The sequence below is a fragment of the Sceloporus occidentalis genome, unplaced genomic scaffold, assembly GCF_023333645.1.
Source record: "Sceloporus occidentalis isolate IW3139 unplaced genomic scaffold, rSceOcc1.0.p SCAF_1, whole genome shotgun sequence".
In the NCBI taxonomy this organism is placed as follows: Eukaryota; Metazoa; Chordata; class Lepidosauria; order Squamata; family Phrynosomatidae; genus Sceloporus; species Sceloporus occidentalis.
The window spans coordinates 5388380-5416218 of record NW_028316981.1 but is presented as its reverse complement, the minus strand read 5'-3'; the positions used below and the strand labels follow the sequence as shown (position 1 = coordinate 5416218).

At 47.2% G+C, this 27839-nt stretch overlaps 1 protein-coding gene and 1 long non-coding RNA gene across 3 annotated transcripts in view; one reads left to right on the top strand and one right to left on the bottom strand.

Annotated features, from left to right (window-relative positions):
- The first annotated feature begins 11931 nt into the window (after positions 1–11931).
- Positions 11932–27839, top strand: part of LOC149320469 (major histocompatibility complex class I-related gene protein-like) — a 45486-nt gene continuing 29578 nt past the window's right edge. Inside the window, exons 1-2 of one of the 2 annotated variants that reach the window (XM_089501957.1) lie at positions 11932–12120; positions 23907–24182. In XM_089501957.1, coding sequence (XP_089358083.1) covers positions 12027–12120; positions 23907–24182 — 370 coding nt within the window. In that variant the 5' untranslated portion in view covers positions 11932–12026. The remainder of the gene's footprint in view (positions 12121–23906; positions 24183–27839) is intronic. The other variant, XM_089501951.1, reaches the window with a different exon arrangement.
- Positions 25973–26469, bottom strand: LOC149320470 (uncharacterized). Its single transcript, XR_016278862.1, has 3 exons — positions 26292–26469; positions 26084–26152; positions 25973–26029 (listed from the first exon to the last, which is right to left on the bottom strand). It is a non-coding gene; the product is annotated as an uncharacterized LOC149320470 (long non-coding RNA).

Here is a 27839-nt window from a genome sequence, read left to right as displayed (position 1 = left end):
CGACAAGAGCACTTCAAGCCTTCATTCTACACGAGGGCTTTAATAAATAAGTTACTTTGCCAACCAAACAACCATAACAACCAAACAGAGAGGCAGTTACTCTAACACCAACTGTCATAACTGACACTCTCTCTCAGAAGAACTGACTGCATCAACATTCCATAATGCAAGTGTCAACTGTCAACTGCCACTGGAACTGTAATAGGTTCCGCTACAGCTCCATCTTGTGGTCACATACATGTCATTTCCTAACATGAATATGGGTGTGTCAGTATTAGCTGACAAAGACCATCTCCCAACATCTTGTGATATGTCTGCCTTTTCTCTGTGGCACTCAAGATACTTGCCATACTGTCTGCATGGCCCTGTACCACTTCCACCAATGGACTGCTCTCCTCCTCCTCCACCTCCTCCTCCTCCTCCTCCTCCTCTATGCTTTCATTGCTGGACAAATTTGTGCCACTTCCATTTTGGGCATTTGGCTGTCATGCATTTCAAGGAAGAGGAAATGGTGGCAGTGAGAGTCAGTGATTTTCCATGGAAAGAAAGTGCCCTTTATGAGAAGAGAAGCCCTTTCTTTCCCTGCTTCCTCACTTCGTTTTGCTAGGAAAGAAACAACCCTCCATCCTAATCACCTTGACTTATTTGTGCATATTAGATTATTAGACAGCCAATAAATTATTCCATCTTTCAGTCCTGGAATCTCTGGCAGACATAGGCAGTTTATCTTCATCTCTTTGTCCAGGTTGAGTATCTCTTATTTGGATTCCAAAATCCTCCCAAATCCAAAATTGTCCACATAAGAAGCTGAGATACACTTTGGCTTTCTAATGGTTCTGTGTAAACAAATTTTGTTTCATGCAGAAAATTATAACAAATATGTATAAAATTACCTTTAGGCTATGCATATAAGGTGTACATATATATTGCAGTGATCTATCAGGATTCTCTCTCCCTTACCAGGTGCCCTGTCCCATACTGGGTATGAGTGTGTCTACTTCAGGGTGGGTGGCCAGGACAGATATGGGATTCTATTGGTGTACCTCCCACGCTGCTGCACAACAGTCTTCCTTCCTGAGCTGGCTGAGTTGGTTTCTGCAGTGGCACGGGAGTCCCGTCGGCTTGTTGTCTTGGCAGACTTCAATATCCATGCAGAGACTGCTCTGTCAGGAGCAGCTCAGGACATCATGTCTGCCATGACAACCATGGGAATGTCCCAGGTAGTATCTGGTGCCACCCATTTTGCGGGGCACATTCTGGACCTGGTTTTTTGCTCTGGTAATGATGGTGATCTGGGAGTGGAGGAACTCTCTGTAGGTCCTTTGTCATGGACTGATCACTGCCTGGTAGGGTTTGTAACCCAACCATCATCTTTACAGAGCTTCCTCCTCATAATTGATTCTTTAAAAGCAAAACAGGCTACCTTTTCAGAAATGCTTGTTTCGGTGTCCCCTAATAAAAAAAGAGATCGGATATTAGTCAGAGTTGTTTGATACCAAACCTAAGTCTTTGCATAAGGCATTTCTTATATCTTTATAAATTGGGCACTCCAATAAGTAGTGACTTAGATCTTCAACTGAGTTGGAGCCACATGGGCAAACTTTCTTCCCAGATGGTCCTTTGATAACAGCCTTGCAGCACAGTTGTTCAGCAGAGGCATAATGCCTGAAGGCAGGCAGCATAAAGGGATCTGAGTTTTAGGATCCAGAAGATCTAGATCTGGATCCCTGTGCAGCCATGGAAGTCCTTTGGGTCTCAGCCTCAGAGGAAGGCAATGGCAAAGCATCTCTGGGAGGAGGATGCTCTAAGGACCGGTCCTTTGGGGGTGGTGCCATCCTGACAGCTGGTTGCTAGGCAACAAGCTCAGCCCCTGAGGAAGTAGGGACCAATCCCAGCACAGAGAACTCTGCAATGGGAGGGGCCTCTGTGAGTGAGAGGGTTGTTTAAATTTTTGAAAAGAGATGACATATTTGAGAAAGAGAGTTGGATGAGGCACCAGAGAGATCCCAGTCAGGATGTGTTTCAAGGAAGGGAGTTACACTGTGGATGTTATCACACAGTGACCTATGTGCTGTCATCCCAAAAATGGTTACAGTGCTGTCGGTTATCACACACAAGAGCACGACAAGGGGTTAAAGGCACAGTATTTAGGGTTAGATTCGAATTTGGCTATCAGATGGGTGAGGACAAATCCCCATTGCTTGCTTAGAAATATCTGTTCTGAGCATGCTCCAAACTGTCACTTCCACAAGTGCCCCCCCCCCATGCTGCAGGGAGGGAGGGAGGGAGAGGAAACCAGGGAGGGAAGTCTCTTTGTACCCAAAGCTGTGTCAAAGGAAGGCAGACAAACTCCGTGAAACCACAAAGACACACACATACACGAAAGAGTCATATGGGTCCTACGTATTTCCTCTGAGGCTGAGAGAGTGTGTGTTTCTCAAGGTCACCCAGTGGGTTTCATGATCAAAAAGGGTCCCTGTCTGTCATCCACCCATCCACCTCTGTCTGTCTGTCTGTCATCTAAACCTCTGTGTGTGTGTGTGTGTGTGTCTGTCTGTCTGTCTGTCTATCTATCTATCCATCCACCCACTTACTTCTCTCTCTCTCTCTCTCTCTCTCTCTCTCTCTCTCTCTCTCTCTTTCTCTTTCTTTGTCAGAGAGAGGGGGCCCATAAACTTGCCTGGTTCCAGTGAGGGCTGAGCCTCCCCGATGCCCTCCTTTTCCAGGGCATGTCCTCCATTTCCCCCTCCAAAGCACCCTCCCTCTGCCTTCTTCTCCCACCAGCAGCTCTGCCCTTCATTAGAGGCTCCATGAGAGAAGGAGAGAAAGGGGCAACGAGGGAAGTCTGTGTGTATCCCTTTACGAAGTTTCTCCCAGCAGCCATTATGGGAGAGGAGCCAATTCGCAAGGAAAAGGGACATGTAAATCTGGTAGTTTTGCAAATTTACTTATTTCCAGAGTGACCTTACATTCACCCTGGATTCTCTTCTGATTGGCTGCAGCGTCATGTGATAACCAGCTGTGAATTGGTCCCTAAGTCCTGAATGACCTTGCATTGCCTCCACTTTAAACTTCCAATTTTCCCCGAGTGATTATGACCTCAAGGATGCTCTGTAGAGAGATCTTGGAGCACCTTTGAGACTCACTAAAAGAAAGGAATTGCATTTGTTAGTCTCAAAGGTGCTACTACAAGATCTCTCTAGGTACTAATTCTACAGAATAATAATAATAATAATAATAATAATAATAATAATAATAATAATAATAGCTTTATTTTTACCCCGCCTCTCTGCCAGAGAGACAATCAAGGCAGCTTACACTTAAGAAAGCATACCATGCCCAATATCCCAATTATTCTCTCCCTTAGATGGTTAGATCAGACTAACATGGCTATATCTTTGCATTCTACCACTAAGGGATACTGTGGTCTCTCATGGGATGAGTTTTTTCCTGTAACTATACTGGATGTGAAGTGAATTTATACAAGACACTCTGAGAGCCAGCATTGTGTAGCGGTTTGGAAAGGGTGCCTTGGAGATGGCTCATTCACACAGTCAGGCAGAATTATGCCAGGTTAGCAACAGCCAATCAGGAGTCAGCTGATTGTTAGTGACAGTCAGAGAGGGTTTTGGCTCCAGACAGTGAGGGTCTGGTTGTGTGAAGGTTGTGTGAAGGTCCAGAGGTCAGCGGCTGTGAGAGCTAGAGTTTAGAATGACTTGGCTCTATGACCGGGTCTGATAGGAACAAGTTCAGGAGTGAGGGACTTGGTTCTAATACAGCACTCCAAGGGAGGGAGTGGCTGGTCTCATATCCTAAGGGACAGGATTAGCCTGAGGGCTAGAATAGAAATAGGGCCAGAAGGTTAACAGTAAATGAGGACCATGTGAGGGTCCTAAGTGAGAGTAACTGAAGTTCTCGAGAGAGAGAGAGAGAGAGAGAGAGGCGTAACAAAGTGTAACTAAGTGCAACAAAGTGAAGCAATAACAAGTGAATGTGCCAACTGAACAAATGAAACATTGGGGCTGTACAGACGGGCCGTGAAACGCCACCCCTCTTTGCTGTGCCGCATTGCTGGAGCAACCAAACAGGGCGACAACACGGCAGAGCAAAAAAGGAGCCACCTAGAGCGGTTCCTTTTGCAGCGCGATAAAGACGCAGCCCTTATGATAGTGCTTCCGCCCAGAGGTGTGTGGGCACTCTGGCACCCTTTTCTCACAAGGCTGCGCCCCATGTGGACAGGGCCGCAGGCTTATGGTGTAATGGTGCTGATATTAGGGCTTGGCGCATATAGATGCTGCGCCGTAGTGAGCCCTAATTTGGGCATCAGGGCATCACAAAGCACTAATGTGTACCAGCCCATTGTTAAACTGTTTTTCAAATAAAGGTTTATTGTTAATTACTTACAAGCTTGTCTGGGACTGAAATAAGTAACCACGCTACTAGATACCATCTGAAAGTGAATTCTAAAAGTAATAATAAGCAATTTTTGGTGGCTCCTGTGACATAATTTGGTGGCAGCGGTGGGATGACAAAACCCAAGGGGCTGCCACAATAGGAAAATAGTTGGGTGAGTGGGTCTTATTGTGACAGTCACCAGAAACTGAGGTCCTACTCAGGGTGATCAGACACCCTCCTTTTCTAGGATATGCCCTACATTTCAACCTTCTGTACAGGAGGAATTCCAAAATGTTCTCCATTTTCAGCATGACTGTACATTGTGTTTGTGTTTTCTCTTGGTTGCTCCTTCTTCCCCTCCCTATTCCCAGCTAATAATAGTAACTTTTTCTATTCTGTTGCCAAAACTAACTTGACACTCTGCCCTTGGCATCCCTATTTCGTTAATATGGTGGTTGTGGTGGTGGTGTGTACCTTCAAGTTGTTTCTGACTTATGGCAACACTAAGGTGACCTTATCATGGGGTTTTCTTGGCAAGATTTCTTCAGAGAATGTTTGCCATTCCCTTCCTCTGAGGCTGAGAGCATGTGACTTGCCCAAGGTCATCCAGTGGGTTTCACAGTCGAGCTGGTCATAGTCCAACACAGAAACCTCTATGCCATCCTGGCTTTCCTTGATGCCTATTGTTGTTGTCAGAAGTTGAGATACTAGGGATCTTAAAAAGTAACATCCCATATTCTGATTGTTGTGTGCACACACTGCTCCTTTTAAGAGTTGTTTCTCAGGCAAAAATTCCCCAGGTGCAGCTTCTCCATTAATGCATCTTCCTGAGAGGTTGCACCAGTTGAATTATTGCCTGCTTTCTCTTTCTCAGGTTGGAAGGAAGAAGCTGACAATCTGGGTGTTGTGTTAGAAATGTGTTGGCTAGAGCTACAGATGAGTTGTCAGAACTGTGACTTTGGACTATTTAGGGGCTGGATGTTTCATGGGACGCTGCCTTTTTCTGGGAAATCAGGTGAGGAAAAAGAAGGTCTGTTCCCACTCTGGACGCAAGAGGGCAATGCTGCACCACCACAACCCCCCTCTTGTTTGGCAAGAGAAAGTTTCTGCATTCTGCCTGTGTCAGAAAAAAGAGTGCAAAAAGCATTGTGTACATTTGCACACCCCCAAGCATTAGTGAGGCAATTGTTTTTCAACTTTTTGCAACTAAAACCTCATGATCCAGAACTTATGAGTGATAATAAATGCCTACTGGGGCAATCCTTCTGCCAGCACAACACTCGGCCTTTGCCCCAGGGCATTCCCAAAGCAGGACTTGGCAGCCTTTGGGCCTGGCTAACATTGCCAAGTCATCTTCTATTCCCTTCAGCTTTCCAAGTCTATGATCAAATGTCCAGACAGCTTCAAGAAGTCAGCCACTGCTGTAAAATACACCAGTTAAATCTCTCTGGGGGACACTGGCGCTTTGTGTGCCAGTCCACAAAGGTGAAGATATCAAAGGCAGGTCCATTTGCAGTGATGGTTTTGAGCCCTTTGGGGGAATCAGTGGGGGGCTCAGGAGGGCTGCCTGAGGAAAAGGCAACAAATGCTAGTTAATCCCCAAGGCAGTCAAATTATTTAGGCAGACAAAACTTACAAGACATTTGCTCCATCCTCCATATATATATACCATATATATGATATACATCATGGTTGATTATGTTAACTGCTCTTGAATCAACACTGATTCATGCCAAGCATGTGGAGAAGACATCTCCACATTTTTAATGTGGGGGGGGGGGGGATTGTATATATTGTATTTTTTAAAGGTTGTACGCCGCTTTGATTGTGGAAACAAAAAGCGGGATAAAAATTAAAGATGATGATGATGATGATGATGATGATGATGATGATGATGATGATCTCCAAGCCCCACTGTCTTCCACTGCTCTACTTAGGTCCTGCAAATTTGATCCTGAGTCATACCTATCTGGCATGCAGTCTTTCTTTCTTTCTACTCCTTTCCTAGTATTATTGCCGTTTCCAGTTATTCATGCCTACTCATGATGTGGCCAAGGTACGAAAGCCTCAGTTTGATCATCTTGGCTTCCAGGGAGAGTTCAGGCTTGACCTGTTCTAGGACTCTTTGTTTGTCTTTTTGGCCATCCATGGTATTCTGAGCACTCTTCTCTAGTGCCACATCTCAAACAAGCTGATTTTCTTCTTATCCATTTCCTAGTGTTCTTCTGATTTCTTGACTGCAGTCTCCATTCTGGTCAATGTTTGATCCAAAGTATGGGAAATCTTTAACTATTTTGATTTCTTCACTGTTTAGGTTGAATTTATGTTGATCCACTATGGTCATTATTTTTGTTTTATGTTCAGCATTAAGCTTGCCTTTGCACTTTCTTCTTTGATCTTCCTTAATAGTTGTTGCAAATCTGTGATGTTTTCCACTAGTAGTTGGATATCATCTGTATATCTCAGATGTTGATGTTCCTTCCTCCTATCTTACTTCTCCTTCTTCTTTGTCCAATCCTGCTCTTTGTATGATATTTTCTGCATATAAGTTAAACCGACAGAGGGAAAAGATGCAGCCTTTCCTGATCCTTTTGCCATTTGCGAACCATTCTGTTTCTCCATATTCTTTTCTAATAGTAGCCTCTTGTCCTAAGTATTCATTTCTCATCAGAACTATCAAATCTTTGTACTCTTCAGTAATTTAATGTTGAGAAATCATTTATATTTCTCATTTTCAGTTCTGCTCAGTTTTACACATGATAAATTATCAATATTTGTTTGATATTTTGGGACTCTTTATATCTTCATATTGGTTATACTCTTTTAGAATCCTTGCTAGATTTAATCCAAAATCCACAAGCAGCAATAGCATTTTTGAGGGAGCTCCAAAAAATAAAATAGGTTATGCAAGCTTTTGAAGCTTCATTGGCTTCTTCATCAAACAAAGGTGCTGAAAATCATAAAGAAGAAAACCAGTGATGCTATTAGAGTCATTTTGTCAGAGTTGTTGTCAGTTAAGATGGTTTTCATGGATTTCAGTGCAAGAAGAGGCCACTCTCCCTGTTGGCATTGTGAGGACTAGAGACAAAGAGCATTAAAAGACAGGTAATAACATTTCCACTCACATTAGCAACAGAAAAGTTACTTCTCTTGAGTCTCAGATGTCCCTTTAGCTAACTGTTCCTTTCTTGGGCAGAGAATGATTTCCCAAGGAATCTCTGCATTGTTTGTTGTTGTTGTTGTTGTATGCCTTCAAGTAGTTTCTGATTTATGAAGACCATAACTCAAAGGTTTTCTTGGCAAGTTTCCTCAGAGGGTGTTTGCCATGGCCATCCTCTGAGGCTGAGAGTGTGTGACTTGCCCAAGGTTATCCATCTGGAAAAATTTATTAGTACTCTATAGGTAAAATATGCCAAATTGTAGTGCAATGAAAGAATTTTATCTTTGCTGAAGGTATAAAATGTGAGTAGTTAAGTCCCAGACTTTGTTTCCCTCTTGTTTGGGATTCCTCTGTTGTGGCTACATCTGGTATCTTGAAATTCACATATATATATATATATATATATATGTGGTGTGTGTGTGTGTGTGTATAGGTAGCCAAGTTGGCGATGGAGCAAAATAACATGTATACTTGACTATAAGTCAACAAGTCCAGGGCTGGTTTGGGTGCCAAAATTATGGATTTTGATATGACCCATGGATAAGTCAAAAGCAAAACTTAGGGCCATGTGACAAAGGATATAAAGGATGACGCAAAGGAAAACCATGCCGAACAGCTTACAAAATTCCAGCAGGGATAACTACTGAACACTAAAGGCTGGATGGATGAGGGAATAGAGATGTGTCAGTGCTTCCAGGACAGATTATGCTCTTGCTTTTCACCAGAGGATGGTTCCTTTTTTTAAAATCAGAGTAAAAGTACAGTACTAACATCAATCCATGGATAAGTCAACTCTGGGTTTTGGGGTCAGTCAATGTTTTGACTAAAATTTCTAGACTTATACATGAGTATATACAGTACAACAAAATACAAAATTCGCAAGCAGTGATACCCTTTTTTCGGGCCAACTCCAAAGTATAAAATACATTATGCAAGCTTTAGAAGCTTCACTAGCTTCTTCCTCAAGCAAATATGCTTTCTTTGGTATGATTTTTAGCATCTTTGCATGATGAAGAAGCCAACGAAGCTGCAAAAGCTTGCACAGAGTATTTTATGCTTTGGAGTTGGCCCCAAAAAGGGTCTGTTGAGAAATCCAATTTGAGAGAGATGAAATTATTATTATTATTAACCTTTATTTATAAATCGCTGTAAATTTACACAGCGCTGCACATACAATCTTTTTAATTAGACGGTTCCCTGCCCTCAGGCTTACAATCTAAAAAGACATGACACAAAAGGAGAAGGGAATGGTGGTGGGAAAAAGAGAAAGCATGCCAGAAATTATTGTAAGATCCTAAAGAGATAGTTTTTGTGGGTTTTTTGGGCTATGTGGCCATGTTCTAGAACAGTTTCTTCTAGAACATGGCCACATAGCCTGAAAAACCCACAAAAAACTATGGATGCCGGCCATGAAAGCCTTCAACTTCACATCCTAAAGAGAGTTATTTCTCTTTATGCATCCATAAAAATGTTATCTGCCTAGTTGTTTTACATTCTGTATTTTTCTTTCAGAAATACATGGAACACGAATAACAAAATAATGTTTTTAAAAAGAGAGAAGAGAGCAAAACCAGGAAACCACCAAGGGACTTTCCCATCTGACTCAGAGATAGTCTACATAGGAACAAACTGGGGCTTGCCTGGAGCAAAGGCCATTTGGAGGCAACAGACCAGAGGAACGAGCAGATGGCCGGTCAATCCCAATTCCTTTGGGGAACTTCATGAAAAGGAGAAAGCTTCTTTGGGTGCAGGCAGGGACATTAAGGCTGCTTGTAAGAGCTGAGGGGGATCAAACTCTGTTCTGTCAGGTTGCTCAGGTGAACATTTTGTGTACTGAATCTCAGCTAAGATGCCTTCACAACACACAACGGGGACTTTCGGTTTTGGCTACAGCTGGCTGGCCTCACCCAGAACTAAGCTCTGCTCTGAAGCGAGGAAAGATCTGAGGAGACGGCAGTCGCAGAGTGTCTGCCAAGAACGGAGGCCATTTTGTGGAGGTCAGCTGGGAAGACGAGACAGACACAAAATGGCCGCAGTCTGTTGGAAAGGACTGCCTTAAGCATTCAACGGCTGGTTTATTGCAGAAACATCCTTCTCACAAAATCTGGAGGTTACTAAATATTTCAGCCTGGATGTTGAAATTGTAGAGATAATTCAACAGCTTCCATGCATGACGCATCTAAAAAACAATGCTTATCACTGCTGGGCACATTTTAATTCTTATATCCTAGGCAGAACATATCCTTCTGATAATAGCTATTACAATTTACTCAGAGCAGTGCTACTCAAAATGGTGGTCCCTGGACTAAAGGAATGAAACAGTTGTACCCAGTGGGCAGAAACTTAGCACAGGTCCCTATAATATTGGGGAAAAATAATTGCCAGGACCCCATCTGAGAGATCCTGAGAAGCCCTGACTTTATGCATGCAGTGGCCTCTGTATGAGCAAAGTGACCATATTTGGGTTTGATATTTATATCCTGTGGGAATACTTAGGCCTCATTCACACTATATAATAAACCCATTTTTGCATTGGATCATTTTGAATCGATTGAGGCCTTCGACACCAAATAGATGTTCAGATTTTGGATGCCACGATCAAACCTGCTCGTTTCAAAATGGATTCCCCATGTGCAACGCCACAGGGGTGATCTCATCACAGGGAACCAAACCCAATTGACAATGTGTTCGCACTTGTGTTGAACTGAATCATTTAAAAAGATGCGGTAAATGTCTCAGATTTGGAACAACCAGTTTAATCAGGTTTAATGCTGTCCCCCCCCCCCCCCCCAAACACACACAGACAAACTGCATTGGAGAAGTTTGGCAGCAGTGTGAACAAGGGCCATTTATAGTGGTTTAAACTGGTTTGAAAACAGGTTTATTAAGTAGTGTGAATGAGGCCTTAATGTTCCCATACAAAGTACAAAAAGTTTGAGTGTCTTCTTATGGAACTGACAAAAAGGTTGATGGTTTTAATTTTTTGGATTAACAAAACAGTGATGGAATGTAGGAAAACCCCAAGATAAGTGGATGGGGAAGTTGTCTGAGAAAATGGAAGGGGGCAGGTAGGAGAAAGGGTCTTACGCAGCTTAGTGCCGTGGGACAAGCCATTAAACCACAGTTTCTTAGTGCTATTTATTACAAGAGCATGGCCTGGTAGATTTGCCATTTCTGGAAGTTATAAAGCAACAGTGGAATTGCTGTCACTTGGTTATTCTCTGCAGGCTTCCTCCTCTGATGCTTGACATGGACCTGAGAAGAGTTTAAAAAAACAAAAGTTTATGGGGGGGGGGCAGTATTTCATTTCTAATTCAAGGTTCCTGGCCTCTCTGGTCTGGACGTAGTTGTGTGATATGCAACAAACAATGTCCTGCAGGCCTCCTCTGCAAAGAGCCTCTCCAAAGGAGGGTGACCAGATGTCCTCCTTCTCCAGGACATGCCCTACATTTCACCCTTCTGTCCTGGAGGAATGCCAATGTTCTCCATTTTGGGCAGGACTAAGAAGCCCACTGAGTAATAGCTATGTTACATCGAACATATTAGATTGTAAGCCTGAGGGCCGGGAACCGTGTAATTAAAAATAATAATTGTAAGCTGCTCTGAGAGCCTTTAGGGCTGAAGGGGGGGGGGTAGAAATACCTTAAATAAATAAATAAATACATCTATGTACATCTATGCATGGACTGGTCCCTCCTTATTGATCTGAACTTCTTTCTCCTCACCTTCCCACCAGGGCCCTCCGTTCTGGTAGTCAAGGGTTCCTGTCCCAACCCAGGATTTCCTCTGCCCCGTCCCGGATTTGCCCCTTTTCACTTGCTGCCCCTCACTCCTGGAACCTTCTTCCCCCACAAGCAAGAGTCATCACTTCTTTAACCAGCTTCAAAACAGAGCTGAAGACCATCCTGTTCATGGAAGCCTTCCCAGGCATCGTGTGATTGTTATTTGAGGTTTAATATTTTATACTTGATGTTTTCCATTTGTTGCCTCTTTATTTTATTGACTCCCACCTATTATGTATTATTTTATATGTATTTTGGTATTATTTTGCAGAATGTACGCCATAGACACATGGTTTTTGTTTAGTTTATTAATCGTATGTACAGCCCAATCTAAATAAAGGCTGACAGAGTGTGACTTGCCCAGAGTCAGCCATTGGGTTTCACAGCTAAGTCTCCAGAGTCCATGCGCCCTCTGCTGGCCAAGGCTCTCAAGGGGATTCCCCCGAAAGGACTTTCTCTTTCCCTTTCCAGCAGCAGGACTCTGGCGCTGGCGCCTAGGCATCTCCCCAGCAACAGGTGACGAAAGCGACGCCTCTTTTTCCCTATTGGTGGAACGCTTTCCTCTCGGCCAATCCTGGGCCTGGGTGCCAGATTCCTTGGCAGTGCTCTTGGGAGGGGCGAAGGGAGAGGAGGCAGGAGGTCCAGCTGCTGCGGAGGAAAGCGAGGGAAGAAGGCGAGGAAGGAGCGGGATGGCGGCGGTGGGGCTGCTGCTGCCTCAGGCTCCGGTCTCTCTGCTGGCGGTGGCTGCTTCCCTGATGCTGCTGCTGCTGGGGAGTTCCCTGGGTGAGTGGGGCCGAGGGGGGCAAGGCTGTTCCTTGGAGGGAAGGGAGGCTGGTCCCTTCCAGGAGCCCTCCTTAATGGAGGCTCTGAGGAGCACTTGCCCAGGATGCCATTCCATGGCAGTGGCTTCCTCTCCTTCTTCTCTCCTTTGCCACACATTTCTCTCCCAGGACCCATCTACACGGCAGAAATAACGCAGTTTGACCCCGCTTTAAGCGCTGTTCCTCCGCCCTATGCACCCCAGAGCCTGGATGGCCATCTGTCGCGGGTGCTTTGATTGAGAGCTCCTGCATGGCCGAATGGGGTTGGGCTGGGTCAGGGCCCTTGGGGTCTCTTCCAAATCTAGGATCCTGTGATTCCTGGGCTTTATAGTTTTCCAAGGCTTTGAGCCCTCTTTGGCTTTCTATGGCCAAGGGATCCTGTGTGGCACCTTTGAGGCCGACTGCGGGAAGGAAGGTGGAGCAGGGACTTTTGTAGACCCTGGGACTTTATCACACTGGGGCCGATTTCGGCATTAAAGAGAGATCAAAGCGCATTTAAAGCATCCCGCAAACAAAGCGAAAATGGCGATGAATTGCGCAAATGATTATCACACTCAATGGCACAAATAAAACGATATCTGAAATGCATTGTCACTGAAATCCCAGAGTCAAAAATATGCTTCTTTGCGGCCACTTTAATGGCGGGTTTTATGTGACGTCGTGTCAAACTGTTTCATGTAACTATGCAATTTTTCTGGGATATTCACGGGATAAACTCCTGATCTCCTTCATGTGATGATGATGATACAGTAATTTGTTTTTGTATCCTGCCCCTTTGTGAACACAATCGGGGCATCTTACAGCATTAAAACATACATTCCTCCATTCCAGAGTCCCCCCCTTAAAATAGAATTTAAAACATAATTTAAGAAGAATAAACAAATAAACAAGTAACAACAAAACAATAATAAGAGCAATAATAACAGCAGAAGTCAGGTTCTGGCCAGGTTTAGCCGGTTAGGCTTTGTTGGTGACCAGGTCTCTATCTGTTCAGGAACCTCCTTGGTCTGCTTTGGTTTTGGCGTTTCTCCGGATGAGCCCTGTCCATCCCGTCCTGCTCCAGATTCCCTTCCAAAGGCTGCTCCCATCATTCCTTCTTCCTTTCCTGAATAATTCCATGCGACACCTGAAAGGAAGCTTTCTGCGCAAGGGAGGGGCAGTTTGGGGTGTGTTTGTGTTTCTGGACACAACACAGTGTTGTTGTAATGCACCTCAAAGTCAGCTTTGGTGTTCTGTGCCTTGAATTAGCTTCTGAGTTATGGCGACACTTAAGGCAAACATCCTATTATGGGACTTTCCTGGCCAGGTTCTTCAGAGGGGTTTGCCCTTGCCTTCTTCTGAGGCTGAGAGAGTGTGATCAGCCATGTGGGATTACATGGCCAAGCTAGGATTTTAACACTGATCTCCAGAGTTTTACTCCCACACTCAAACCACTGCTCCACACTGGCCTAGCCTATCTTCTTTATCACACCAATGTGATCTTTATCACCTACCTTGCATCAATAGAAGTATAGTGTCTAGATCAAGAGAAGTAATAGTGCCACTGTATTCTGCTCTGGTCAGGCCCCACCTGGAATATTGTGTCCAGTTCTGGGCGCCACAATTCAGAAAGGACATTGAGAAACTGGAGCATGTCCAAAGGAGGGCGACTAAAATGGTGAAGGGTCTGGAAACCTTGCCCTATGAGGAACGACTCAGGGAGCTGGGGATGTTTAGCCTGAAGAAGAGAAGGTTAAGAGGTGAAGATAATAATAATAATAATAATAATAATAATAATAATAGGATTTATTTATATGCCGCCCAATCACTGGGAATCCAGACAGCTTAATATGATAGCTCTGTTTAAATATTTGAAGGGATGTCATATTGAGGAGGGAGCAAGCTTGTTTTCTGCTGCTCCAGAGAATAGGACTCAGAACAATGGATGCAATTATAGGAAAAGAGATTCCACCTCAACATTAGGAAGAACTCTTTGACAGTGGAACACACTCCTTCCTCAGAGTGTGGTGGAGGCTCCTTCTTTGAGGGTCTTTAAGCAGAGGCTGGATGGCCGTCTGTCGGGAATGCTTTGATTGAGAGTTCCTGCATGGCAGAATGGGGTTGGACTGGATGGCCCTTGCGGTCTCTTCCAACTCTATGAGTCTATGATTCTATTATTCTTGCTGAGAAACTTCACCAGGTGAATTCCTGTCTGCTCCCCCCCCCCCCTTTATGTGTGAAGTGGGAAGGTTGGTGATCTGTGGAAATGTGTTGGCTGCAGGGCAGGTTCTCTGACTTCACAGCAAACAGAGCCTTCCAGTTTTTCAAAAGCCAGATCAGGGTTCAGACGCTGCCTTTTCTGGGAAATCAGTGGAGAAGAAAGAAGTGGCTTCTCCTGGATTTAACACTAGAGGGTAATGCTGCATTGTCACAGTCGCCAAAGCGTGTGCATGATGTGTTCCTATATATGGTGACCAAGAGGCTCAAAGATCTGGTGGAAACCAGGCTTTCTGAGGTATTAGGGAGCTGGATTTATTTAGACCAAGAAGTGACATTAGTATGCAAAAGGATCTTGTAGCACCTTTGAAACTAACTGAAAGAAAGAAGTTGGCAGCATGAACTTTTATAGACTTGAGATTGCTTCCTCAGATGCATGAGGTGCATGAAAGTACTGTAGACTTAAGTCTAGGAAGCTCATAGTTACAGTTTCTTTCTTTCAGTGAGTCTCAAAGGTGCTACAATATCCTGATTTTCCAAACTAACACAGCTAGGTCTTTGAATTCAGAGGTGACATGATAGCTGTCTTCACATATCTGAAAGGATGTCTTGTAGAAGAGAGAATCAGCTGGTTTTCTCCTGCTCCAGAGATTAGCATATGAACCTGTGAATTCAAAGTAAAATAAAAGATGGCACCTAAACATTAGTAAGAAGGTTTTGTTTTTTGTTTTTTACTATGCATGCCTTGTTTGGCAGTCTTAAAATAGAGATTGGATGGGCATCTTTCAGGAATACTTCAGTTGTGTATTTCTGCATTGCAAGGGGTTGGACTAGATGGCCTTTGTGGTCTATTCCACATTTAAGATTGTTCAGAAGGCTCATTGTGACCAGCAACTGGTGCTGAGGCAGTTTACCATTTTAACATCACAGCATGTCTCCTTGGCTGCTACTTACTATTTCTGTGTCCATACACAGTGGTTAAGTGGTAGTGGTTAAGATGCCAGTTCTTATGATCGGAAGATCAGAAGGTTGGCAGTTTGAGATCCAAGTGCTGCATGATGGGCTGAGCTCCCATCACTAGTCCCAGCTTCTGCCAACCTAGCAGTTCGAAAGCATGCAAATGCAAGCAGATACACAGGTACCACTTTTCAGTGGGAAGGTAACAGCGTTTGGTATGGTCATGCTGGCCACATGACCATCAGAGCAGTCCTCGGACAACGCTGGCTCTTTGGCATAGAAACAGAGATGAGCACCACCCTCTACAGTCGGTTATGATTCATGTCAAGGGGACTACCTTTACTTTTTACCTTTACGCTCTATTTAGATATAAAATGCATGGTCTCCTATTAAACTAAATGGAGACTCTCTGTACAGTTTCCCCCCTCCACTCCTTTTCATTCCCTGCCACCTCTCCCAATAGTCTGCTCTCACTGCAGTCTTGCAGAATAAGAGTTTTGCTAAATACTGCGGCATGCTGTGCGTTTTGTAGCTATACTTTAGACAATAATAACAACAATGTTTTTTGTTGCCCTTCACTATTTCCTGGCAATTCCTGCTACCTACACAACTTTGTATTTCCTGTGGGTTTTTAAAATTCTGAAATACATTGGAAACAGAGAGGGACCACAGATAGCCCTGTCCATGGAGTGATAGAAGAACTACCTTCCAAACTGGGACGTATGGCTTAGGGAGCTTGAGGAAGAGAAGGTTAAGAGGTGACATGACAGTCATGTATAAATGGAGATATTGTGGTCACCAGAGAGATTACTTTTCTAGGAAACTGAAATATAATTATTTGTCTTTTCTTGCGCTCTGTCTCTAGTCTTGTCATGGCCAATAAGAGATATTGATATGCCCTCTGCCTGCCCTGAAGTTCATCAATACCATTTTAGCCAACAACAACTCAGACAGAATATAGGTCTGCTACTCATTACTTTTAACATCACCTTTTTCTCCTGTGTGCTTTTTAACTTTGGGCTCATTCCCACTACGATATAAAACAAATTCCCGATCAGTTTATATGACCATCGTTCCCATTTGAAACTGGTTCTGATGATTGTGTGAGCTGTTTCATTAGCAATGAATTGAGGCACATACAAAAAAAACGTTTTTGTTTTCTGACACTAGTTCTGTAGTGTTTTGTTTTTTTTTTTAAAAGAATCGATTCTGGGGTGTGTTCAACAAGTGGGATTGAAGAATCTGAATTGCCTCAATCTGGAGGGGAGGGACTAATGGCAGAGGAGTGTTTACTATCCCTCCTCAGCTTTTGGTAGATCCACCATTCTCCCCTTCTCCAAGTGCTGCCTTTGTGCTTTTGGTGCAACCTATGGGTGCATGTGGGTTTTTAAAAAAAATTAAATTAATAGAAAATTTGATTCATTGAAGTTGCAACTATTTGCAAAGACAAGTAGTTGCAAAACGAATGAATCAAATTTTCTGTGAATTAATTTTTTTAAAAAAGACACCTATCATGCTTAGATCGGGTAATCCAGGAATGGCAGTGGTCTGGAGGGGACCCATGGGGGTCTTTTCCCCCTGATCCAGGCATGACAGGGGGGAGGAAGACCCCCACGGGTCCCACCCAGACATCTGCCATCCTTAGATCGGGGTAATCCAGGAATGGCAGTGGTCTGGAGGGGACCCATGGGGGTCTTTCCCCCCTGATCCAGGCATGACAGGAGGGAGGAAGACCCCCACGGGTCCCACCCAGACATCTGCCATGCTTCGATCGGGTAATCCAGGAATGGCAGTGGTCTGGAGGGGACCCATGGGGGTCTTTCCCCCCTGATCCAGGCATGACAGGGGGGAGAAAGACCCCCACGGGTCCCACCCAGACATCTGCCATGCTTCGATCGGGTAATCCAGGAATGGCAGTGGTCTGGAGGGGACCCATGGGGGTCTTTTCCCCCTGATCCAGGCATGACAGGGGGGAGGAAGACCCCCACGGGTCCCACCCAGACATCTGCCATCCTTAGATCGGGGTAATCCAGGAATGGCAGTGGTCTGGAGGGGACCCATGGGGGTCTTTCCCCCCTGATCCAGGCATGACAGGGGGGAGAAAGACCCCCATGGGTCCCACCCAGACATCTGCCATGCTTCGATCGGGTAATCCAGGAATGGCAGTGGTCTGGAGGGGACCCATGGGGGTCTTTCCCCCCTGATCCAGGCATGACAGGGGGGAGAAAGACCCCCACGGGTCCCACCCAGACATCTGCCATGCTTCGATCGGGTAATCCAGGAATGGCAGTGGTCTGGAGGGGACCCATGGGGGTCTTTTCCCCCTGATCCAGGCATGACAGGGGGGAGGAAGACCCCCACGGGTCCCACCCAGACATCTGCCATCCTTAGATCGGGGTAATCCAGGAATGGCAGTGGTCTGGAGGGGACCCATGGGGGTCTTTCCCCCCTGATCCAGGCATGACAGGGGGGAGAAAGACCCCCACGGGTCCCACCCAGACATCTGCCATGCTTCGGTCGGGTAATCCAGCAATGGCAGTGGTCTGGGGGGGACCCATGGGGGTCTTTCCCCCCTGATCCAGGCATGACAGGAGGGAGAAAGACCCCCACAGGTCCCACCCAGACATCTGCCATGCTTCGATCGGGTAATCCAGGAATGGCAGTGGTCTGGAGGGGACCCATGGGGGTCTTTCCCCCCTGATCCAGGCATGACAGGAGGGAGAAAGACCCCCACGGGTCCCACCCAGACATCTGCCATGCTTCGATCGGGTAATCCAGGAATGGCAGTGGTCTGGAGGGGACCCATGGGGGTCTTTCCCCCCTGATCCAGGCATGACAGGAGGGAGAAAGACCCCCACGGGTCCCACCCAGACATCTGCCATGCTTCGATCGGGTAATCCAGGAATGGCAGTGGTCTGGAGGGGACCCATGGGGGTCTTTCCCCCCTGATCCAGGCATGACAGGGGGGAGAAAGACCCCCACGGGTCCCACGCAGACATCTGCCATGCTTCGATCGGGTAATCCAGGAATGGCAGTGGTCTGGAGGGGACCCATGGGGGTCTTTCCCCCCTGATCCAGGCATGACAGGGGGGAGAAAGACCCCCACGGGTCCCACCCAGACATCTGCCATGCTTCGATCGGGTAATCCAGGAATGGCAGTGGTCTGGAGGGGACCCATGGGGGTCTTTCCCCCCTGATCCAGGCATGACAGGGGGGAGAAAGACCCCCACGGGTCCCACCCAGAAATCTGCCATGCTTCGATCGGGTAATCCAGGAATGGCAGTGGTCTGGAGGGGACCCATGGGGGTCTTTCCCCCCTGATCCAGGCATGACAGGGGGGAGAAAGACCCCCACGGGTCCCACCCAGACATCTGCCATGCTTCGATCGGGTAATCCAGGAATGGCAGTGGTCTGGAGGGGACCCATGGGGGTCTTTCCCCCCTGATCCAGGCATGACAGGGGGGAGAAAGACCCCCACGGGTCCCACCCAGACATCTGCCATGCTTAGATCGGGGTAATCCAGGAATGGCAGTGGTCTGGAGGGGACCCATGGGGGTCTTTCCCCCCTGATCCAGGCATGACAGGGGGGAGAAAGACCCCCACGGGTCCCACCCAGACATCTGCCATGCTTCGATCGGGTAATCCAGGAATGGCAGTGGTCTGGAGGGGACCCATGGGGGTCTTTCCCCCCTGATCCAGGCATGACAGGAGGGAGAAAGACCCCCACGGGTCCCACCCAGACATCTGCCATGCTTCGGTCGGGTAATCCAGGAATGGCAGTGGTCTGGAGGGGACCCATGGGGGTCTTTCCCCCCTGATCCAGGCATGACAGGAGGGAGAAAGACCCCCACGGGTCCCACCCAGACATCTGCCATGCTTCGGTCGGGTAATCCAGGAATGGCAGTGGTCTGGAGGGGACCCATGGGGGTCTTTCCCCCCTGATCCAGGCATGACAGGAGGGAGAAAGACCCCCACGGGTCCCACCCAGAAATCTGCCATGCTTCGATCAGGTAATCCAGGAATGGCAGTGGTCTGGAGGGGACCCATGGGGGTCTTTCCCCCCTGATCCAGGCATGACAGGAGGGAGAAAGACCCCCACGGGTCCCACCCAGAAATCTGCCATGCTTCGATCAGGTAATCCAGGAATGGCAGTGGTCTGGAGGGGACCCATGGGGGTCTTTCCCCCCTGATCCAGGCATGACAGGGGGGAGAAAGACCCCCACGGGTCCCACCCAGACATCTGCCATGCTTCGATCGGGTAATCCAGGAATGGCAGTGGTCTGGAGGGGACCCATGGGGGTCTTTCCCCCCTGATCCAGGCATGACAGGGGGGAGAAAGACCCCCACGGGTCCCACCCAGACATCTGCCATGCTTCGATCGGGTAATCCAGGAATGGCAGTGGTCTGGAGGGGACCCATGGGGGTCTTTCCCCCCTGATCCAGGCATGACAGGAGGGAGAAAGACCCCCACGGGTCCCACCCAGACATCTGCCATGCTTCGATCGGGTAATCCAGGAATGGCAGTGGTCTGGAGGGGACCCATGGGGGTCTTTCCCCCCTGATCCAGGCATGACAGGAGGGAGAAAGACCCCCACGGGTCCCACCCAGACATCTGCCATGCTTCGATCGGGTAATCCAGGAATGGCAGTGGTCTGGAGGGGACCCATGGGGGTCTTTCCCCCCTGATCCAGGCATGACAGGGGGGAGAAAGACCCCCACGGGTCCCACCCAGACATCTGCCATGCTTAGATTGGGGTAATCCAGGAATGGCAGTGGTCTGGAGGGGACCCATGGGGGTCTTTCCCCCCTGATCCAGGCATGACAGGGGGGAGAAAGACCCCCACGGGTCCCACCCAGACATCTGCCATGCTTAGATCGGGGTAATCCAGGAATGGCAGTGGTCTGGAGGGGACCCATGGGGGTCTTTCCCCCCTGATCCAGGCATGACAGGAGGGAGAAAGACCCCCACGGGTCCCACCCAGACATCTGCCATGCTTCGATCGGGTAATCCAGGAATGGCAGTGGTCTGGAGGGGACCCATGGGGGTCTTTCCCCCCTGATCCAGGCATGACAGGAGGGAGAAAGACCCCCACGGGTCCCACCCAGACATCTGCCATGCTTCGATCGGGTAATCCAGGAATGGCAGTGGTCTGGAGGGGACCCATGGGGGTCTTTCCCCCCTGATCCAGGCATGACAGGGGGGAGAAAGACCCCCACGGGTCCCACCCAGACATCTGCCATGCTTAGATTGGGGTAATCCAGGAATGGCAGTGGTCTGGAGGGGACCCATGGGGGTCTTTCCCCCCTGATCCAGGCATGACAGGAGGGAGAAAGACCCCCACGGGTCCCACCCAGACATCTGCCATGCTTCGATCGGGTAATCCAGGAATGGCAGTGGTCTGGAGGGGACCCATGGGGGTCTTTCCCCCCTGATCCAGGCATGACAGGGGGGAGAAAGACCCCCAGGGGTCCCACCCAGACATCTGCCATGCTTAGATCGGGGTAATCCAGGAATGGCAGTGGTCTGGAGGGGACCCATGGGGGTCTTTCCCCCCTGATCCAGGCATGACAGGAGGGAGAAAGACCCCCACGGGTCCCACCCAGACATCTGCCATGCTTCGATCGGGTAATCCAGGAATGGCAGTGGTCTGGAGGGGACCCATGGGGGTCTTTCCCCCCTGATCCAGGCATGACAGGGGGGAGAAAGACCCCCATGGGTCCCACCCAGACATCTGCCATGCTTCGATCGGGTAATCCAGGAATGGCAGTGGTCTGGAGGGGACCCATGGGGGTCTTTCCCCCCTGATCCAGGCATGACAGGGGGGAGAAAGACCCCCACGGGTCCCACCCAGACATCTGCCATGCTTAGATTGGGGTAATCCAGGAATGGCAGTGGTCTGGAGGGGACCCATGGGGGTCTTTCCCCCCTGATCCAGGCATGACAGGAGGGAGAAAGACCCCCACGGGTCCCACCCAGACATCTGCCATGCTTCGATCGGGTAATCCAGGAATGGCAGTGGTCTGGAGGGGACCCATGGGGGTCTTTCCCCCCTGATCCAGGCATGACAGGAGGGAGAAAGACCCCCACGGGTCCCACCCAGACATCTGCCATGCTTCGATCGGGTAATCCAGGAATGGCAGTGGTCTGGAGGGGACCCATGGGGGTCTTTCCCCCCTGATCCAGGCATGACAGGGGGGAGAAAGACCCCCACGGGTCCCACCCAGACATCTGCCATGCTTCGATCGGGTAATCCAGGAATGGCAGTGGTCTGGAGGGGACCCATGGGGGTCTTTCCCCCCTGATCCAGGCATGACAGGGGGGAGAAAGACCCCCACGGGTCCCACCCAGACATCTGCCATGCTTAGATCGGGGTAATCCAGGAATGGCAGTGGTCTGGAGGGGACCCATGGGGGTCTTTCCCCCCTGATCCAGGCATGACAGGGGGGAGAAAGACCCCCACGGGTCCCACCCAGACATCTGCCATGCTTCGGTCGGGTAATCCAGGAATGGCAGTGGTCTGGAGGGGACCCATGGGGGTCTTTCCCCCCTGATCCAGGCATGACAGGAGGGAGAAAGACCCCCACGGGTCCCACCCAGACATCTGCCATGCTTCGGTCGGGTAATCCAGGAATGGCAGTGGTCTGGAGGGGACCCATGGGGGTCTTTCCCCCCTGATCCAGGCATGACAGGAGGGAGAAAGACCCCCACGGGTCCCACCCAGAAATCTGCCATGCTTCGATCAGGTAATCCAGGAATGGCAGTGGTCTGGAGGGGACCCATGGGGGTCTTTCCCCCCTGATCCAGGCATGACAGGAGGGAGAAAGACCCCCACGGGTCCCACCCAGACATCTGCCATGCTTCGATCGGGTAATCCAGGAATGGCAGTGGTCTGGAGGGGACCCATGGGGGTCTTTCCCCCCTGATCCAGGCATGACAGGAGGGAGAAAGACCCCCACGGGTCCCACCCAGACATCTGCCATGCTTAGATCGGGGTAATCCAAGAATGGCAGTGGTCTGGAGGGGACCCATGGGGGTCTTTCCCCCCTGATCCAGGCATGACAGGGGGGAGAAAGACCCCCACGGGTCCCACCCAGACATCTGTCATGCTTAGATCGGGGTAATCCAAGAATGGCAGTGGTCTGGAGGGGACCCATGGGGGTCTTTTCCCCCTGATCCAGGCATGACAGGGGGGAGAAAGACCCCCACGGGTCCCACCCAGACATCTGCCATGCTTAGATCGGGGTAATCCAGGAATGGCAGTGGTCTGGAGGGGACCCATGGGGGTCTTTTCCCCCTGATCCAGGCATGACAGGGGGGAGAAAGACCCCCACGGGTCCCACCCAGACATCTGCCATGCTTAGATCGGGGTAATCCAGGAATGGCAGTGGTCTGGAGGGGACCCATGGGGGTCTTTCCCCCCTGATCCAGGCATGACAGGGGGGAGGAAGACCCCCATGGGTCCCACCCAGATCCCTGTCGTGCTTGGATTGGGCGATCCAGGAATGGCAGTGGGGAGGAAGACCCCCCCACAGGTGTAAACATCAGTGACATATGAGGTGGTGGGCTCTCCTTTGTCAGATGTTTTTTAATAGATGTGTGATGGCGATTGGTTTTAAATGGAAGGTTGTTGATTCCTGTAGCAACAGAAGATTGTATTGGGTGACCCCTGTGCACCTCCCAACTCTACATGTGGACACTTTAGATGGCTGAACACTTGCTTTTCCTGCACAACCCTTATGTTTGGCATCTCCAGTTACCCAACAGTCAATCACAAGAATCCTCACCCGAGAGCCTCGATAGCCACCGCCAGTTAGAACAGGTAGTCCAATGGAGTAATTCAATGTAAAGCAAAGGTATAGATGTTTATGCAGTAAAAATACCCCAGTCCAGTTCTGTACACCTCACTAGTAATAATCCTCACCATCTAAGTCATCCGCTCTTTCCTGGTCAATCCAAAACACGATTTCTATTCACAAGGTGATGTGTGTACCTTTTCTTTAACCCTGGGCTTTCTTATTCAGCCCTCATCCCCCTCCCCCCAAAAAAAGAAAAGGAAAAAGCTACCAAGAATCAACTGAAAAACCTGCCTCACTTTCTGCAGGTCTCCCCTTCCTAAAGACCATCGAGAAGAATGGATCCTATGTGGATGTGATCTCCGCTATGTTTTATCCCCCAACCCCAAGGCAGAGGGTTTTATTTGGTCTTAACCCTGAGGGGTGATCATGAAAGTCATTACAAAAGTTGCACAAAAGCTGTACTTTCTAGGTGCCAGTGAACCCTTTGCTTGTTTAAAATAAAGGGAGTTCTGGATGCTATTGACAATGTCTGCAGCAACACAGTTGGATCCAAAGCTGCAGGATGTATTCATGGATGCATCTTCCTTAATCACAGATAGAACCATAGTATGATATTCATATAAGGCTATGAAGACTGGGACAGAACACTGTCATTGTCATTATCTATTTCTTTATCTTTTTCTCAGGTATTTGTTTTTAATTAATGTCCATGTTGTTCACTGTTTTGTTTTCTTTACTGCATCAAATGTGTCCAGTTAGAATAATGCTTGTTTTCATCCCTCTCTGTTTCTTTTCTAGGCAACTCCTCACATTCCCTGACTTATTTCTACACATCTGTGTCAGATCCTGGACAGCAGGTGCCTCAGTTTTTTTCTGTGGGGTTTGTGGATGACCAGCAGATTGTTTACTATGATGCCAACACAAGGAGACATCGTCCTAAAGCTCCGTGGATAACAAAGGTGGATAGTTATGATGCTCAGTACTGGGAGCGAAACACTCAGTATGCGCGGAATTTTGAGGAAGTGTTCCGAGTGAACCTGGTGAATGTGCCCAGGTACTACAATCAGAGCGGAGGTAAGTGGAAAGTGGCAGGGCACAGATTTTCCCCATCCTGATCATTCTTCCTCTCAGAAATAGCTAATGGGAGGCATAGGTTGCTGAATAAAAGGCAAGCGAGGGAGGTACAACCACATCAGAAACTTTTCCTTACCACCACCATCCTGCCAGTCAGTTTGTTAACTGGGAGAGGACTGGGGGGCACTGAGCTGTCTCCCCTTCACCTCCCCATCAATGAAATACCAAGAGCAAGGTCCTCCAGAGAGTGGGGAGAATAAAATAAGGGATCCTGTCTCCACAGGAAAAATAGCAGAGGATCAGAGTGCTGCCTTGCAAAAACAAACAGTGACTTGATCCAGACAAGCAGTTGGTGAGACTGGGAGCAAGGAGTACCAATCCCATTCTTTAAATGTGAGCATTCTGGACAAAGGATGCAAAATGAATGACCAACGTAGCAAAAGAGAAGTCTCCAAGGTCTGCTTGGGGCTGTGAGGGAGCACATACATGTCTCAGGAAGCATCCAGGGGAAGCTGTGTTGGCCATTTAGCAAATCGAAACAAAACTCCACCAGTGATACCACCTTTATTGGCCAAATGGAATGCACAATATCCATGTTGCAAGTGTCTGAAGCTTCGCTGGCTTCTTTATCAGGCAAGCGGTTACAAACCAAACAGCAGGGGAGACAAATTGGAGATGTTAATCATCTAGGCATCCTGCAGAAAGAGAGCAGATCCCAGACCATCTGGGAGTGAAGGAGAGGGAGTTTGCTGCTGCTCAGCAACTGCATATCCCATCTGCCACCTCTTCCTTCACCAGGGACTCCTTCACCTCCACAGAGAAAGCTGCCTCTTGCCAGGACTGAGCTCCAGCCAGCAGTTCCCACCAAGTGCCCAGCTGCCTTGGGTTAGCCTTTGGGCTGGGGACTACTGTGGGGGCAAGGCTGCTGCTAGTGGGGTCACTGGGGAGTTACATGAGGGTAAGGTCTGTCTCCCTCAGCCATCTATCTATCTATCTATCTATCTATCTATCTATCTATCTATCTATCTATGAATTTACCTCTCCCTCAGCCATCTATCATCTATCTATCTATCTATCTATCTATGCACTTACCTCTCTCTCTGCCATCTATCTATCTATCTATCTATCTATCTATCTATCTATGCACTTACCTCTCTCTCTGCCATCTATCTATCTAATTATCTATGCACTTACCTCTCTCTGCTATCTATATCTATCTATGTATGCACTTACCTCTCTTTCTCTCTGCTATCTATCTATCTATCTATCTATCTATCTATGCACTTACCTCTCTCTCTGCCATCTATCTATCTATGCATTTACCTCTCTCTCTGCCATTATCTATCTATCTATCTATCTATCTATCTATCTATCTATCCACTTACCCCTCTCTCTGCCCTCTATCTATCATCTGTCTGTCTGTCTATCTATCTATCTATCTATCTATCTATCTATCTATCTATCTATCTATCTATCATCTATCCACTTACCCTTATCTCTGCCATTTATCTATCTATCTATGCATTTACCTCTCTCTCTGCTATCTACCTATCTATCTATCCATCCATCCATCCATCCATCCATCCATCCATCCACTTACCTCTCTCTCTCTGCCATCTATCTATCTATCTATGCACTTACCTCTCTCTCTCTCTGCCACCTATCTATCTATGCATTTACCTCTCTCTCTGCCATCTATCTATCTATCTATCTATCTATCTATCTATCTATCTATGCATTTACCTCTCTCTCTGCCATCTATCTATCTATCTATGCACTTACCTCTCTCCCTCAGCCATCTATCTATCTATCTATCTATCTATCTATCTATCTATCTATGAATTTACCTCTCCCTCAGCCATCTATCATCTATCTATCTATCTATCTATCTATGCACTTACCTCTCTCTCTGCCATCTATCTATCTATCTATCTATCTATCTATCTATCTATCTATCTATGCACTTACCTCTCTCTCTGCCATCTATCTATCTATCTAATTATCTATGCACTTACCTCTCTCTGCTATCTATATCTATCTATGTATGCACTTACCTCTCTTTCTCTCTGCTATCTATCTATCTATCTATCTATCTATCTATGCACTTACCTCTCTCTCTGCCATCTATCTATCTATGCATTTACCTCTCTCTCTGCCATTATCTATCTATCTATCTATCTATCTATCTATCCACTTACCCCTCTCTCTGCCCTCTATCTATCATCTGTCTGTCTATCTATCTATCTATCTATCTATCTATCTATCTATCTATCTATCATCTATCCACTTACCCTTATCTCTGCCATTTATCTATCTATCTATGCATTTACCTCTCTCTCTGCTATCTACCTATCCATCCATCCATCCATCCATCCATCCACTTACCTCTCTCTCTCTGCCATCTATCTATCTATCTATGCACTTACCTCTCTCTCTCTCTGCCACCTATCTATCTATGCATTTACCTCTCTCTCTGCCATCTATCTATCTATCTATCTATCTATCTATCTATCTATCTATGCATTTACCTCTCTCTCTGCCATCTATCTATCTATCTATGCACTTACCTCTCTCCCTCTGCCATCTATCTATCTATCCACTTACCCCTCTCTATGCCATCTATCTATCTATCCACTTACCCCTCTCTCTGCCATCTATCTATCTATCTATCTATCTATCTATCTATCTATCTATGCACTTACCTCTCCCTCTCTCTCTGCCATCTATCTATCTATCTATCCACTTACCCCTCTCTCTGCCCTCTATCTATCATCTATCTGTCTATCTATCTATCTATCTATCTATCTATCTATGCACTTACCTCTCCCTCTCTCTCTCTGCCATCTATCTATCTATCTATCCATCTATCCACTTACCCCTCTCTCTGCCCTCTATCTATCATCTGTCTGTCTATCTATCTATCTATCTATCTATCTATCTATCTATCATCTATCCACTTACCCCTCTCTCTTCCATTTATCTATCTATCTATGCATTTACCTCTCTCTCTGCTATCTACCTATCTATCTATCCATCGATCCATCCATCCACTTACCTCTCTCTCTCTGCCATATATCTATCTATCTATCTATGCACTTACCTCTCTCTCTCTCTCTGCCATCTATCTATCTATGCATTTACCACTCTCTGCCATCTATCTATCTATCTATCTATCTATCTATCTATCTATCTATCTATGTAATTATCTATGCACTTACCTCTCTCTCTCTCTCTGCTATCTACCTATGTATGCACTTACCTCTCTCTCCCTCTGCCATCTATCTATCTATGTATGCACTTTCCTCTCCCTCTCTCTCTGCCATCTATCTATCTATCCACTTACCCCTCTCTCTGCCATCTATCTATCATCTATCTATCTATCTATCTATCTATCTATCTATCTATGCACTTACCTCTCCCTCTCTCTCTGCCATCTATCTATCTATCTATCTATCTATCTATCCATTTACCCCTCTCTCTGCCCTCTATCTATCATCTGTCTATCTATCTATCTATCTATCTATCTATCTATCTATCTATGCACTTACCTCTCCCTCTCTCTCTGCCATCTATCTATCTATCTATCTATCCATCTATCCACTTACCCCTCTCTCTGCCCTCTATCTATCATCTGTCTGTCTATCTATCTATCTATCT